Source organism: Meriones unguiculatus, chromosome 5, assembly GCF_030254825.1.
Source record: "Meriones unguiculatus strain TT.TT164.6M chromosome 5, Bangor_MerUng_6.1, whole genome shotgun sequence".
Classification (NCBI taxonomy): Eukaryota; Metazoa; Chordata; class Mammalia; order Rodentia; family Muridae; genus Meriones; species Meriones unguiculatus.
Window position 1 is genome coordinate 52355762 of NC_083353.1, and position 13552 is coordinate 52369313.

Here is a 13552-nt window from a genome sequence, read left to right on the forward strand (position 1 = left end):
CACAACAACAAAAAACATTCTATGCAAGGAAGACAGGCTGTCATCACAATGAAGAAACAACTGTTTCTCTATCTCCCTGGTCTCCAGTGGAAGAAGATGGAATTGTTGGCATGTAGTAAGTGAAAATCTGGAAAGAGCGCCGTAAGCCAGCTGCCCCACAACTCCGCCCTATGTCTTGAGTCAGCACCTCATTGGGCTCTCCCAGACATAATCTTGACCTCTCCTGCACAGGGGTTCAAGAGGGTCTACTATGAACAACCATGAGATCATTGATATAGCAGGACAATCCTCTGAAGAAATCACAGAAATAGAAGCCAGTTCCCACCCAGCTACAAAGCAGAGCCCAAGAGCTTGAACACTGCACCCCAGACATGGCAAAAAATGCAAACAGCACTAGGTTGGGAATCACACAAACCAGTGCCACTTCCAGCCCAGCCAGGAGGGAGGCTTCATCATTTTGGGTCTCCATTTTCTCATCTATAAAATTGTGTGGATAAAACTAATCAGTTAATATAGGCAGTACTCAAAATGTGCTTGAGTCCATCTCCTAATGACACCCTCAAGTCAGAAAAGCAGCAGTCATGAGGAAGATGGAAACAGCTAAGACTTAGCTGTGATCATGGTCAAAGACATTATTCTTGTTGTTAGCAGTGGCCATAGCATTTTTCAGTGCAAGGGGTAGAATGCAAGACCTCATCAGTTGTAGTCTTTTTCTTCTTTTCTCTTTTGTTTTTGTTTTTGATTTTGTTTTAGAGACAGGCGCTAACTATGTAGATGTAGCTGACCTGGAACTCACTATGTAGACTAGGCTGGCCTAGAACTTGCAAATATCTGCCTGCCTCTGCCTTCAGAGTGCTGGGATTAAAGGAATACACCACCATGCCTTGTTCAAACCATAGAATTTTTTTGAGATTCCCCAAACAGAAGAAATTTTTTGAAAGATAAGTGATAAATGAATTCATGTATTTATAAGAGACATGAAGATATGACTTCACTGACATGATATATATCGCTGAGGAGCCCAGCAAAAATAACCTAAGGAGTAAGAGTAAATAACGCATGGACACAAAAGTTCCGGTCTGTTTTTATCCTGTTCTTCAACAACATACTCATACCAGGGGCATGCATGAACCACTTTGAAACCCCTTAGTCTTGCACACAAAACAATCATTAAATATTTGAAATATGTTACGTTAAACATAAGCAGTCGGGGGTAGGCACTCTAAAGGCAAATAGCTGTGACTGGTCCCTATCCTGGGAAAGAGGAAGTAAACAAACAGAAGTAAGAACTGGGAAGCTGCCAGAAGGACCCAGCGCTACAAGTGGAAACTAGACACATAAAAAGAGGAGACTTATTCTATGTGTTAAACAGAAAAGAGGCTAAGATAGGGAACCCATCCTTCTAAGAAGGTTCAAAAGTCAGGAACAAGGGTGTGGAATGAGCTTTCTAGACAGAGAAAATGGTGTGAAACACAAAAATGGCACATGTCTGAGAGAAGTGATAGTGTTGGCTACGTGAGAAAGAATAGAAAAAAAAAAACCACTACTTGGCCACCCTGCCTTGTGCATGTTTGTGAGCAAGAAAAAACATGTCAGCAAATATATGTATCTGTAGCTGGCTTGGTCCCTTTTCAGTAGCTTTTAGCAAGACCAAAACTGGATTGCTTTATAAAGAATAAAGGTTCATTGGGATCATGTACTGGAAGCTGACATGTCCAAGATAATAATAGTGAGAAGCTTATGAGGGCCAATGTTGTATTATGACATAGCAAAGCATACTACTTGGAAATAGCAGCACTCTATCTTGCATCTCTTCCACTTTCTAAAAATGTTTCTAAAGTCATGATGAGGCCCCACCCTCAAGATCTCATCCAGTCCTATTTACCTCCCAAAGACTACAACTTCAAATACTATTATCATATATGACCTTAGGAATTAGGTTTGCTGCACAATAACTTTCAGAAGACACAGTAGAAGGACAAAATACCCAAGGTAGACATAAAGAAACAAAAAGAGGGAGAGAGAAAGCTGGAGAGGGATAAATAGGTGGATGGCACAACCTGCTGCCTGTTAACATCTCAGAAGGCCACAATTCAGAACACTGCACAGCATGCCCCTAAAACTTCAAGAACCCACTATCACATGTGGCCATTCTCTCCCACATGAGCCCCTCCACCCAGGCTGGCCAGAGGTCTTGAAGATGTCCCCTATATCCCTAGCTGGATGACAGAGCAGCAGGGTGATGATGCTCCTCATGAGTTAACAGGAGGGAAGAGGCAGGAATGAGAACAGGGACCCTCCTGGCTGACGTTATCAACATTGTATCCATGAATATGATTTTCCCCAGACTCCCTCCTGGGTGTTTTGGCTGATTCACCATATGGCAGGAGTTAAAAATACAGCTCTGAGTGTGGGAAATGAAGATGAGATGGGTAAGCACTCTCAGAGTGACTGGGTAGAGGAATCCTGCCAGCCCTAGCCAGTCCTCACCCAGGGCAAGGGTCAGATCCCAAACATGGGGATCATCTTCACCTCAGTGGGCACTGGCCTCTTCAGACACACCAACCTCTCTGAGTGACCATCATATCCTACATCTGGAACACCCCCAAAGGCCATGTGTTAAAAGCTTGGCTCCCAGCCCATGAGGAAGGGTTTCAAAGGTGAAGCCTCGTGAGAGATCTCCAGGCCACTGAGTGTCCATGGAGGACACAGTAGGACCCTAGTCTCTTCCTCTCTACTTAGCTTGCCAGCTATCATGGCACATGGCACATGTTACAGCTTCCTTTATCATGTGCTCTACCTCACCACAACCCCAAAAGCAACAGAACCAAACAATTATGATCAGAAACCTCAGAAAAACTGTGAACCACAGAAAAGCTTTCTCTACTTAAGTTGATTATCTCAAGTACTTTTTTAGAGCAACAAAAAGCTAACTTAACACAGTGGCCCAACATAGGAAAATCCCTATGATAAAATACAGATACATGCACAGAGAAGCAAGAGATATGTTCCATCTGAGAGTAGCCACAGTGGAACTATCACTAAACTTGGAGAAAAGGGAGTGACAGGGTGTATGGTCTAAGCAAACCTATTGTGGGAAATTAAAGACACAATGAAAAAGGGGTTATGCTGGTTAAATGGCACTAGGCACAAGGTATAGTCATCTGAGAGGAGGGAACCTCAATTAAGAAAATCCCTCCATAAGGGGATGTAGGCAAGCCTATAGGGCATTTGTTAATTAGTGATTGGTGGGGGAGGGCACAGGCCATTGTGGAAAGTGCCAACCACGGGCTGCTGTTTCTGGATTCAATAAGAAAGCAGGCGGAGTAAGCCATGATAAGCCAGTAAGCAGCACCCCTTCATGGCTTTTGCATCAGTTTCTGCCTCTAGGTTTCTGCCCTGTATGAGTTCCTGTCCTGACTTCTTTCAGTGGTGAACAGTGATATGGAAATGTAAGCCAAAGAAGCCTTTCCTCCCCAAGTTTCTTTTGGTCATGGTGTTTCAGCACAGGAATAGTAACCCTAACTAGGACAGGACCAAGTCCCATGCCCAAGAATCTGTGCTGGCCCTACCACCTGTTTGATTGACAAAACTAGTAGAGGTGACCTTGTGGGACTTTCAAGAGTATGTCAAACGGAGTCTCACATCTTCCTCCCAGGAATTTCAGAATATTTTTTTATCTGGACTCACTCCCCAAAGTCTACCACACTGAAGAGGCCTCATATGAACACTCCAATCAGTGGTTCCAGGTGAGCCCAGCTTTCTAGACCCTTCCACAGGTGCCAGGCATGTGAATGAAGGCACATGATCATCCTCCAGACAATGCCATCTCCAGTTAAATACTGCAGAGCAACTTCCCTTGATGATACAGGAAAGAGAATAGCTTACCCAGGCCTTGCTCAACCCTGGACTCAAAAATCTTGAGATTAAAAAAAAAAAAAATGGTGTTTAGGTTTAAGAGTAAATTTTAATTTAGTAAATTTAGTAACTAAGTTTAATTTAGTTAACACAGTAAAAACAGAACATTTAGAGTAAGCAAATGGCTAACTGGTTGAGTCACTGAGTTATTTACTCTTTTAATTGCTAATTATTCATTAAAATCTCGTAAGGGTGAAAAATCTAGAGAGGTGAGTCAGTCAGTAAAGTGCCTGCTGTGCAAGCATGAGGACCTGAGTTCAGATCCATAGTACCCACGTTAAAAAAAAAGTAGAAGTAATACCTGTGCCTGTAATCCCAGACTGGGGAGGTGGAAACAAAAGGACCCCTGGGACTCACTGGTTGGCCAGCATAGCTGAAATGCTGAACTCCAGGGTCAATGAGAGACTCAGTCCATTCTTCCCAAAAAAATAGAGAAGGGATTGGGGAAGACATGCAACATTGACCTCTGGCCTGCCTACACATACACACGCATGCAAGCGTGTACACAACTATACATACAACTACACAGACATGCACAGACACACACGCACACACACACAGAGTACATATAGCTGGGGCAGGGCCCCATTTAGGAACAGCAGAGATAACTTGTTCCCACAGAGTTTCTGGTCTGGTTCCATTGTGTCCACACAGTTTGTCATCCATGTTTGTCATCTTCTCCCCCACAGTCTGGATTTCACTGCCAACATTCTTGACTAGTTCCTGCTCCTGCCTTCTTTCTCGCCAGGTAAGGATGAAGTATGAGTTCTGTATCTGGTTCTATTCACTGTTGAAAAGTAGGTATTGATGTCCTTGCCTGTTATTTTTGAATTGTTTCTCCTTTATTTCTGTCAGTTTTTGCTTCACGTATCTTGAGGTTCTGTTGTTTAGTGCATGCTTGTTTGCTATTGTTATGTCTTCTTGAGGGACTGATCATCTTTAAAATTTTCTTGTAAACTGTAGCAATCTTTTTCTCAAATTTTAATATATTTTTGCTGTTGGTGTATTTTTAAGACAGGGTCTCACTGTGTAGTCTGGCTGGACTGAAGCTCATTTTGTTGAGTAGGCTAGTCTCAAACTCACAGAAATCTGCCTGCTTCTGCCTCCTGAATGTTGGGATTAAAGCTGTTCACCATTATTCCTGGCTGGTGTAGCCATACTATTTGCCTGGTATACCTTTTAAGCTTAATGGACTAACATCCAAGGAGGTCCCTAAAAGGTGATCCTCTCATTTGATGTGCTTGGCTGATTCTCCCTCAAAGCAACCCCCCCATACCAACTTGGCTTCCCTACACTATCTCCTCATTTGAACTATAGAGTTTAGCAAGTGTTGACAATATAAACAGACAATCATGATATCGAATAGTGATTAATCATTATGATGAAGGGTGGGAACAACACATTTCATTCTTTAAAAAGATTTATGAGTAGGTATGTGTATGCATGTGGGTATAGTTGTCCCTCAGTGAATCCCCTGGAGCTAAAGTTACACACCCTCCCTAGGTGGGTGTGGGAAACTGAATTCAGGTCCTCTGCAAGAGCAACAAATGCTCTTAGCTGCTAACCATCTCCACAACCTTGTCTCGTTTCATTTTTTTTAATTTATTTTTTTTTCAATGCAGTTTATTCAGGAACCTTGAACAATCATCTGACCCTGGGTAAAGCCAGCCCACTTTAAATAGCCTTGACCTCGTGCAGGAGCAAATTGATACCCTATGGCAAATCGCTCAACTTGTCTCGTTTCATTTTTGAGTAAGGAAATGCACCATAGAGCCATGGTGTGGGCTCAAAGAATGCCTTTGCTCTCATTATTTAAGCTGGTACTTCCTGAACCCCCGGTGGATCATCCATTAAATAATATTGGCAAATTCCAAGTACAGTGCCCCTGAGGTTGTTTTGCCATGAAGGGACAGGGGCTCCTGGAAGCAAAATAATTCCTGCAAGTAGCCCTAAGTCGCCAAAGTTTAAATCAACTGCTGTCTCTGGGTGGATACAAAGCTGGAGTTAATTCTGGTACCTTAAGTCAAAGGTCTGGGTGATTGAAACTGTACCACACCTAGAAGGGTTTCAGATGTTCCACACAGTAATGAATCCACTTATGAGCAGCCCCACAGCCACAGAGCACAGTGAAGCATGCTGACCATGGGCGCAGATCCTGCCTCTGAAACTGGGTGAAGAAACTACTAAAAACTCTGCGATTTCACATCTGCAAAATGGGATAATAAAGCCCATACCTAACAAGAGGTTCCAGTGTCAATGCATAGAAAGAAGAGAATCTGGGGCTAAGGAAATAGCTCAGTTTGGAGACTGCTTGCCTAGCGTACACAGAGCCATAAATTTGACCCCCGGCACTGTACAACTGCAATCCCAGCACTCAGGATACAAAGGTAAGGCAATCAGAAGTTCAAGGTCATCCTTGGCTACATAGCAAGTTCAAAGCCTAGAATACATAAGACCCTGTTTCAATAAATAAATAAATGAATAATAAATAAACAAATAAATAAATAAGAAAATGGAGAAAAAATAAAATAAATAAAAAACCAAGCACCTTTAGGGCTTAGTTAATGCTATGGTTTTGTTGTAATTTGATGCATTCTAAGGTCAGGAGACAAACAAGACTTTCTCTCCTTTTTTTTTTTTTCTTCTTTTCTTTTCCTTTCAAGAGTTGTTTATTTTGTGTCCATGATTGTTTTTCCTGCATGTATGTATGTGTATACATACATACCTGATACCCTCAGAGATCAAAAAGGGTGTCAGACTCCAACTAGAGTGGCAGATGTTTGTGAACCACCACATAGGTGCTAGAAACATAGGTCCTCTGCAAAAGTAACAAGTGCTCTTAACTGGTACGGCATCTCTACATCCATTCTTCCTATTTCTTTGTAGCGCTGGCCTCCTCCTGGAAGAATAGACAACCATTTCTAAATCAAGACTTTTTCCCCTAGCCCCTGCCAGTCTGACATCTGGGTCCTGAACAAGGTAAATGTGTCAGATTCATCTATGCCTGTCTAGCCTCTTCTGCCCAGCTGTTCCCATTCACAAACATTTCACAGCTACTTGGGGCTTCTCTTCCTCATCTCTTGTTCCTCTAGCCCTAGCTCAAATGATACTTCCTGCAGGAAGCCTGTGTTGATAGCCACAGGTGACCACTTAGTTGGCATGCTCTGGGCCTGCACACTGCTTGGCCCCCTTCTTACTCCAGCCTAAGCTCTATCCCTGTTCATGTTTCCAAATGAAGGCAGTGGGAAAGCTGCCCTAACAGAGGACAAGAATATTGCCTACCTGTGTGACTCAGAAACAGGGTGAACAGAGGATGTGGCAATCACATGCCTGTTTCACTGAGCCCCATCCCTGGGACACAGTAGGCACTTCATAAATGTTCACTCCCATCCATGTGCTTCTAAGCACTCTCAGGGGTACAGAAGTATGCAATAAAGCAAATATTGAAAAACTTTAATTGCAGAACCTGGAGGGAAGGAAGGGGAAGTGGTGTTCTGCTCTGCATGATTCTTTCTACTTTTCTATACGTGTGAAAAATGTTGGAGCTAAACAATCCTCAAAAGCAATTTCAATGCCCTAGCTAACCCTGTTTCAAAGCCATTATCTATTGAGTCCTCAGTGGCAGATATCACAGGCAGTTCCTATGTCTGATCCCTTACAGAAATGGTTACTCTCTTTGTCATGGGACTTACTCAGAGTTTGAGCCACTGGAAAACAACTACAGTAGGGGATAGGTCTTCCAACCCACTGCTAGAGGAGAGCTAACTGCCCAGGGACTAGTTATGAGAAAGCCTTAAAGGTCTTCCAGAGGAAGCCTAAAGCAGTTAGGGTGATGTGGCTTTGCTACATCAAAGCTGCCATGATCTATTAATGAAAACAGAAGTCCTTTCCATAGGTAATAGTGGCCAGTGCACTCTGCACAACACCAAGTTACCAGCTCCACAGAGAAAACCTGGTACACAGGAATTCCATCTGTGTCACTCAGTCACACTTAGCCTACAGTTGGCAAGACCTGGGCTGCAGCCTGGCTTGTGTCTACACAGGGACTGGGTCAGTAAGCAGGAGACCTACTGAACTCAGATTGGCTCATGACCACTTCAGTAGCCCTTACTCCTTTTCAGATAGGTCAATTTCTCCTTGGATTCCAGTTCTTGACAAACTCCCAGTTTGTCTGTGTTTGTTTCTCTGGTTGCTCAGTGGTAATTATTCCTGTTGACACTCTGACAAGCAGAGAACAGTGCACTTCCCAAGTTAAGCCAAGTGTTGCTCTTCTATTAAAAAAAATTAATAATAAAATAGCACAAACAACCCCATCAGTTGTCAAAACAACATCATAGATAAAATAACTGACAAATAGCCATCCTGATGACAGAACATACGAACATGCCCAAATGCCTGACTCCTCTGTCCAAGTGCTCACACTTTCCTCCCCATGGCAAAGCCCTGAGGTCTGAGGTTTCCACAGGCACAGTGGCCTATATCCAGTGTGAACATTCACAATGAAAGCATCAGCAGCTCTCAACTGCATTTCACATACTGCACTGCTCACTGTTTTTCTCAGTGCCGGCTAGATAAAGAAGCATTCCCTGATTTATTTTCTGGGTTGTAAAATAATAATTTGCTTAGCTTGTCAGATGGCTGAGAGAGAGCTTCAGAGAAACACTCCCTCATCTTTCTGCGGACTCTACCATCTGCTGGAGAAATAAGAATGGCTCACCCTGATCCCTTACAGTTTAATACATTTTGTCCAACTAGGACAAGCGTCCCAAAGTGTGGTGCAGCTTGTTCCTGACAGAGGGATATCTTCCCAGCACTGGATACAGACTTTATCTCAGATGGGAGAACAAGAATATTATTTAATAGAAACATAAACACAGCGTCTCCTGCAACCAGTTTCTCAGCCACAGTCATAGATGAGGAGAAAAAGGCCCTCCTGGCCTCTCCCAGGCTCCTAGTCTTTGCTCAGAGGGAGAAGGGAATCTGCACATAAGAGCACTCTGCTTCCTGGCCCCTACACCCAGCCACTTTGAGGAATAAAACAACTCAAAAGCTTCTTGCCAGGACCATCTTTAGTAGTGCTTTCTGTGTCATCCACCTTCTGCCAATTAGGGCAATCCAATTTTGTCTTGCCACCCCCTCTTCCACGGCCACCCTTGAGCATGCCCCTGAAATGAAGCACCATCATCATGGTTTAATGTCACCACAAACCCAGGAAGAGCACTTTGTTTGGTAAGTCAACAGACACTGAATGCCACTGAAAACCTCCCCCACAATGAGTCACCGATTCAGAGCTTCAGAAAAATGTCCTCTCGGAGTGATGTGTGATGTGACAGCCCTTGAGGGCTGGAGCAGATGAGAAGGCGGAAGAGGCTGTTCCACTGGGCCTCTCAGCCACTTGAGGCTGATGTTTACTTCTGCCAAGCAACTTCAGGAGATCAAAGGTTAAAGAGAGGTCACCTTCTACCATCTTTTCCCATTTATACAACCACCACCAAAAGTGCTGCCTTGGTGACAAGATTCCATAGGGCAGAAAGGATCCACACAAGCTGTGAGCCCTCAAGCACTGGCCAGAAGCCAAAAAGGATCCTGAGAAGTGGTCTGATGATTCCACAGTGTGAAAGGCAGGCAGGAGGTGAGCAAGATTTGGAGCCAGACAGTGTAAGATCTAACACTGGCTTACAACCAGATGGTGGGGCTTAAACGAGGCATGTGATCACTCTGAGCCTAGATCACATCTGTACAATGGGAGCAGCAACTGTCTTTACCTGATATGGGTGGCGACACATAAGGGTGTAAGCACACATCAAACCTTTGGGGGATGTTGTCATGCTCTCTTCAACTTGGTTCAGTGTATTCATCAGCACCTGCTACATGATGATCCCAACAACCTTTCCCCTCCCAGGCTTTACTCACTCAAGCAATATCCTCTTAGGATCTACTCAGAGGATCCCTCACCAAACCCTAGTGAGGGGAATGTGGTTCTAGAAATGAATCACTAGAATGTAGTTACTGCACACTGCATGAGTGCTGATGTCAGGGGAAAATCAACATCGATAACGACAGAAGCAAATAACTCCCAGCCAGCAAGGGCACCGTGAATGACTGAATTTCTTCCCTGTTTTAATCTTCTCCCTCAGTGCTGGGAACCAGTGATGACTCTTAGCACTAATGGTCAAGAATTCAAGAAAGCCCTCTGAGAAAGACCTTAAGGCCTGCTGGGGTTGAAAGCTTCTAACATATCCAGGTGTCTTGTGCCAAATGAGGTGAGACTCTTATCTCAAGGCAAGCAATGGACCACTGAAGCTCATCTATGTAGTGTGCAGGGAGCTCCTAACTTGTGCTGCAGTGGCTACCAGCTACTTAGAAAGGGGTCTTGCTCAGTCAGCAAGCTTGTCAGACCCTCTCTTATAAAGGTCACTATGTGCAGACAAGGAGGTCTGGGAATGACAATCATCCATACCCCAAGGTAGTAAGAAATAGAGCCCAGGCCCCTAGTTCCATTCCCCCCAAAACTGTGGCGGTGTACTGCTCTGACACCTCTGGAAGCTCAAGCTGAATAATAGTTGTCAGTTCCAGCAGCCCTTTCCCACAGTTCCATATTCCCCATTGCACATCTCCTGCCCCTAGCCTTTAAGTTCCCACCTCCTGCCTGGACTCAGCTGATCCAAAGAATTGAGAAACTGACAGACATGGGAAGAATCTAGCCTGCAAGAAATACCTATAGAGTACCCATTCCCCCCTCCCCCCACCCCGTCACCTTATGGAAGGCAGCTAGGCCAATTCCTGCTTCGTGTGCATTTAAGAAAAGCTGAGATGAAGAAAGGTGGTGTGACTTGTCCCACAGTCACCAGCTGGGATGTGCAGAGCTGGGCCTTAGTCCCAAGTTCATCTACCCACATTCTTTTCTTTATGTAGCATTATTTATCTCTTCTGTGGTTCTTCCTGTATCTCCAAATATTAGCTCTGATGGCCCTGCACACACAATACTTAATAAAAGCTCTCAAGAGGCACTAGTCATCCATGTTCCTTCACATTAGTTATTCACATAATCCCTGACACAACCAATCTATGTTTGGAAAAGCAGCCCCTAGTGCCTCAGCACCTAAGCATACAGCAGTTAAATACCATCTCACAGAACTAGGGGATATGGGGTATCTCCTGCCAGGAGAGGATGGAGTTGGCATTCCTTTTCCTAAAGGGTTAGGAAATGAGCTGCAGGCAGGAAAACAGAGCTGGCATGTTGTGTCTTGAAGGGAGCCTCCTGTTCCTTTTCCTATCCCCATTCCTCACAGCTCCTTATCAGGGGTCTTCATGCCAGCAACATAGACTGTCCCAGAGCTTGTGAGAGTAGCTTCTCCAGCCTGCCCCAGACCTGCTGGGTCAGAATACACATTAAGCAAAGAAGTCCAGATTCCTAGTGTGCATCCTCAAGTTTGCAAACTGCCTTGGATCTAGACCATAGAGCAAGAACTGTGCTGCCACTTGCTTTCCTTAAAGGTGACACTATACTTTTTTAAGGTGACACTGGCTTTGGCTGTGCCTCTGGTAGGGGGAAAGCAAAGCCAGATGGTCTCAACTCTGAAAGCTTATGAAATAAAATTTCAGCATTTGCACCCCCTGACCTCCTCAGCCAAGATCACTAACTGGATAGACAATGGAGATTCCCCACAGCAGGGAGAGAAACCTCTTCCCCTCGGAGTTCTCCTGTCCACATACTCCAATTGGTCAGTAGGGGTGACTTTGAAAGAAAAAAAAAATATCTCTCTCAGGGGAGAGTGTGGTGAGGCGTCAGTTGACCAACGTGTGTCACTGTTCCCTATCGAAACAGGAATGTGTGTCCCCGCCCTGGTGCCACCTCCCTAGGTTGCGAGGGAATTCATTTTGACAGCACAGACTTTCTTCTACATCCTTGCATATAGCATGGGCTGGCCCATAACCTCTGTAAAAGGGGCTAATGAAGAGCCTCAGAACTAGGAGCTCCCCTTCTCTGTGCTCTCGAATGGCAGAGAGGCTCTGCATCAGTGACCCCAGTTAGGAGCTAGCTGTAAATCCCCTCCCTTCCAAATGACCCGAAAGAAGGGGTGAGTATAATACCTCATCCTGCCTCCTAAAGAGACACAGAATTCAGCCAGACTCTGGCTTTTCAGACACCCACCACCACCACCACAAACAAAACTCTCCTCTTCCAAAAAGTGGACCAGCCCTGGCATAAATGCCTACAACTAGTGTTCCAAGCAGGCTGTAGCAGGCCTTCTGTCCCATGTCCATAGCAGGAAGCAGCCGGACCTGGGGTAGGAGAAATGAGGTCTCCAGAGCCTGGATTCCCACTCCAAGGAATCAGGTTCCCTATCTGGAGTCAGCGTAACTCCCTCCTCCAGCACTGCATGCCCAAAGCCTCTCGGGTCGCTTGTTCTAGAGCTACTGACCACATCGAACACTTTTCCTAGTCGACCCCTGACAGCCCAAAGGCAACCACAGAAGGGGTAAGCAGAGGGCTCGCAGCAAACCCGGCAACTCCACCCCAGCCTAAGCCCCCAGCCTAGATCCCGAGCCCCGCCCAAATGGGCACCGAAGACTGCCAGCAGGGCTTCAGCACCAGCACCCAGATGAGGCAAAGCTGCTGCAGGCTGGAGCTCCTGGGACGCCAGGGGCCAGGGCGGTGGGGCTGTGCTTCCTCGGCATCTCCTTAATCCTACATCCGAAATAGCCGGGGTAATCTCGGGTCGAGGCGGGGGAATTAAGTGTCTGGCGGGAGGAGGACGAGGCCCCGGGGCTGGACGGCGCAGGGTCGGTGTAGAGAGAGCTCTAGGCAAGAGTGGTCCAGGCAGCCTCGGGCGGGCGGGCGCCGCACGCGACAGCCGCTCGGCGAGGCCAGGCCGGGTGGCAGTTCCGGGAGGTCCCGGGTGCGTCAGGCTCCGGCCGAGGGACTCACTCCACAGCCCCCTGAGAAGTTCGCGCACCCCTGGCACGCCCGCTCCGCCACTCTGCACTTACTTGTCGCGGCGGCTGCCGAGCTCCGGGATGGCGCCGAGCGGCGAAGGGCCAGGGTCCGGGCGCCGAGCGCACGCGGCCAGGTGTCGCCGGTGCCGCTCCAGCAGGCCGGCGTTCTCGCGGCTCAGCCGCGCCACTTGGCGCTCCAGCTCCTCGATGCGCCGCCGCCGTTGCGCCAGCAGATCTTGCTGCGCCGCGACGATCCGGGTCAGCTCCTGCAGGTACTCGGCCGCCGTGCCTGGGGGCTCGGCGGCGCTCGCCATGGTCCCCGCGGCGGACGGCCGCGCCTCAGGAGAGCGGGCAGCGGGGCGGCGGCGGCGGCGCGGCCATGGCTGCGCGGCGGGGACGGAGGCGCGGCACGGCGCGGCGCGGCAGCGGGGCTCGGCCCGGGGGGCGCGGCGGCGCGGGGCTGGCGCGGCTCCGCCTCGGCCCCCGCCTCCGCCGGCGGACGCCCCGTGCCTCGGCGCCTCCCGCTCCCCCGCGCCGCCGCCACCTCGCTGCCTGCCGCCCCGCCGACGAACAGGGGCCGGCGGGGCGCCGAGCTGCGGCCGCCGCGGGCAGGAGAGGAGTTTGTAAAGTGCCGGCTGCGACGCGAGAGGGAGCGGGAGCCTTGCGAGCGAAGAGAGGGGAGGCGCCTGGGAGG

At 47.3% G+C, this 13552-nt stretch overlaps 1 protein-coding gene across 1 annotated transcript in view; it reads right to left on the reverse strand.

The window, feature by feature from the left end:
* Positions 1-13238, reverse strand: part of Iqsec1 (IQ motif and Sec7 domain ArfGEF 1) — a 326390-nt gene extending 313152 nt beyond the window's left edge. Inside the window, 1 exon segment of the mRNA XM_021639271.2 lies at positions 12913-13238. Within this exon segment, the coding sequence (XP_021494946.2) occupies positions 12913-13172 (260 nt within the window). The 5' untranslated portion in view covers positions 13173-13238.
* Between the last annotated feature and the right edge of the window lie 314 nt (positions 13239-13552).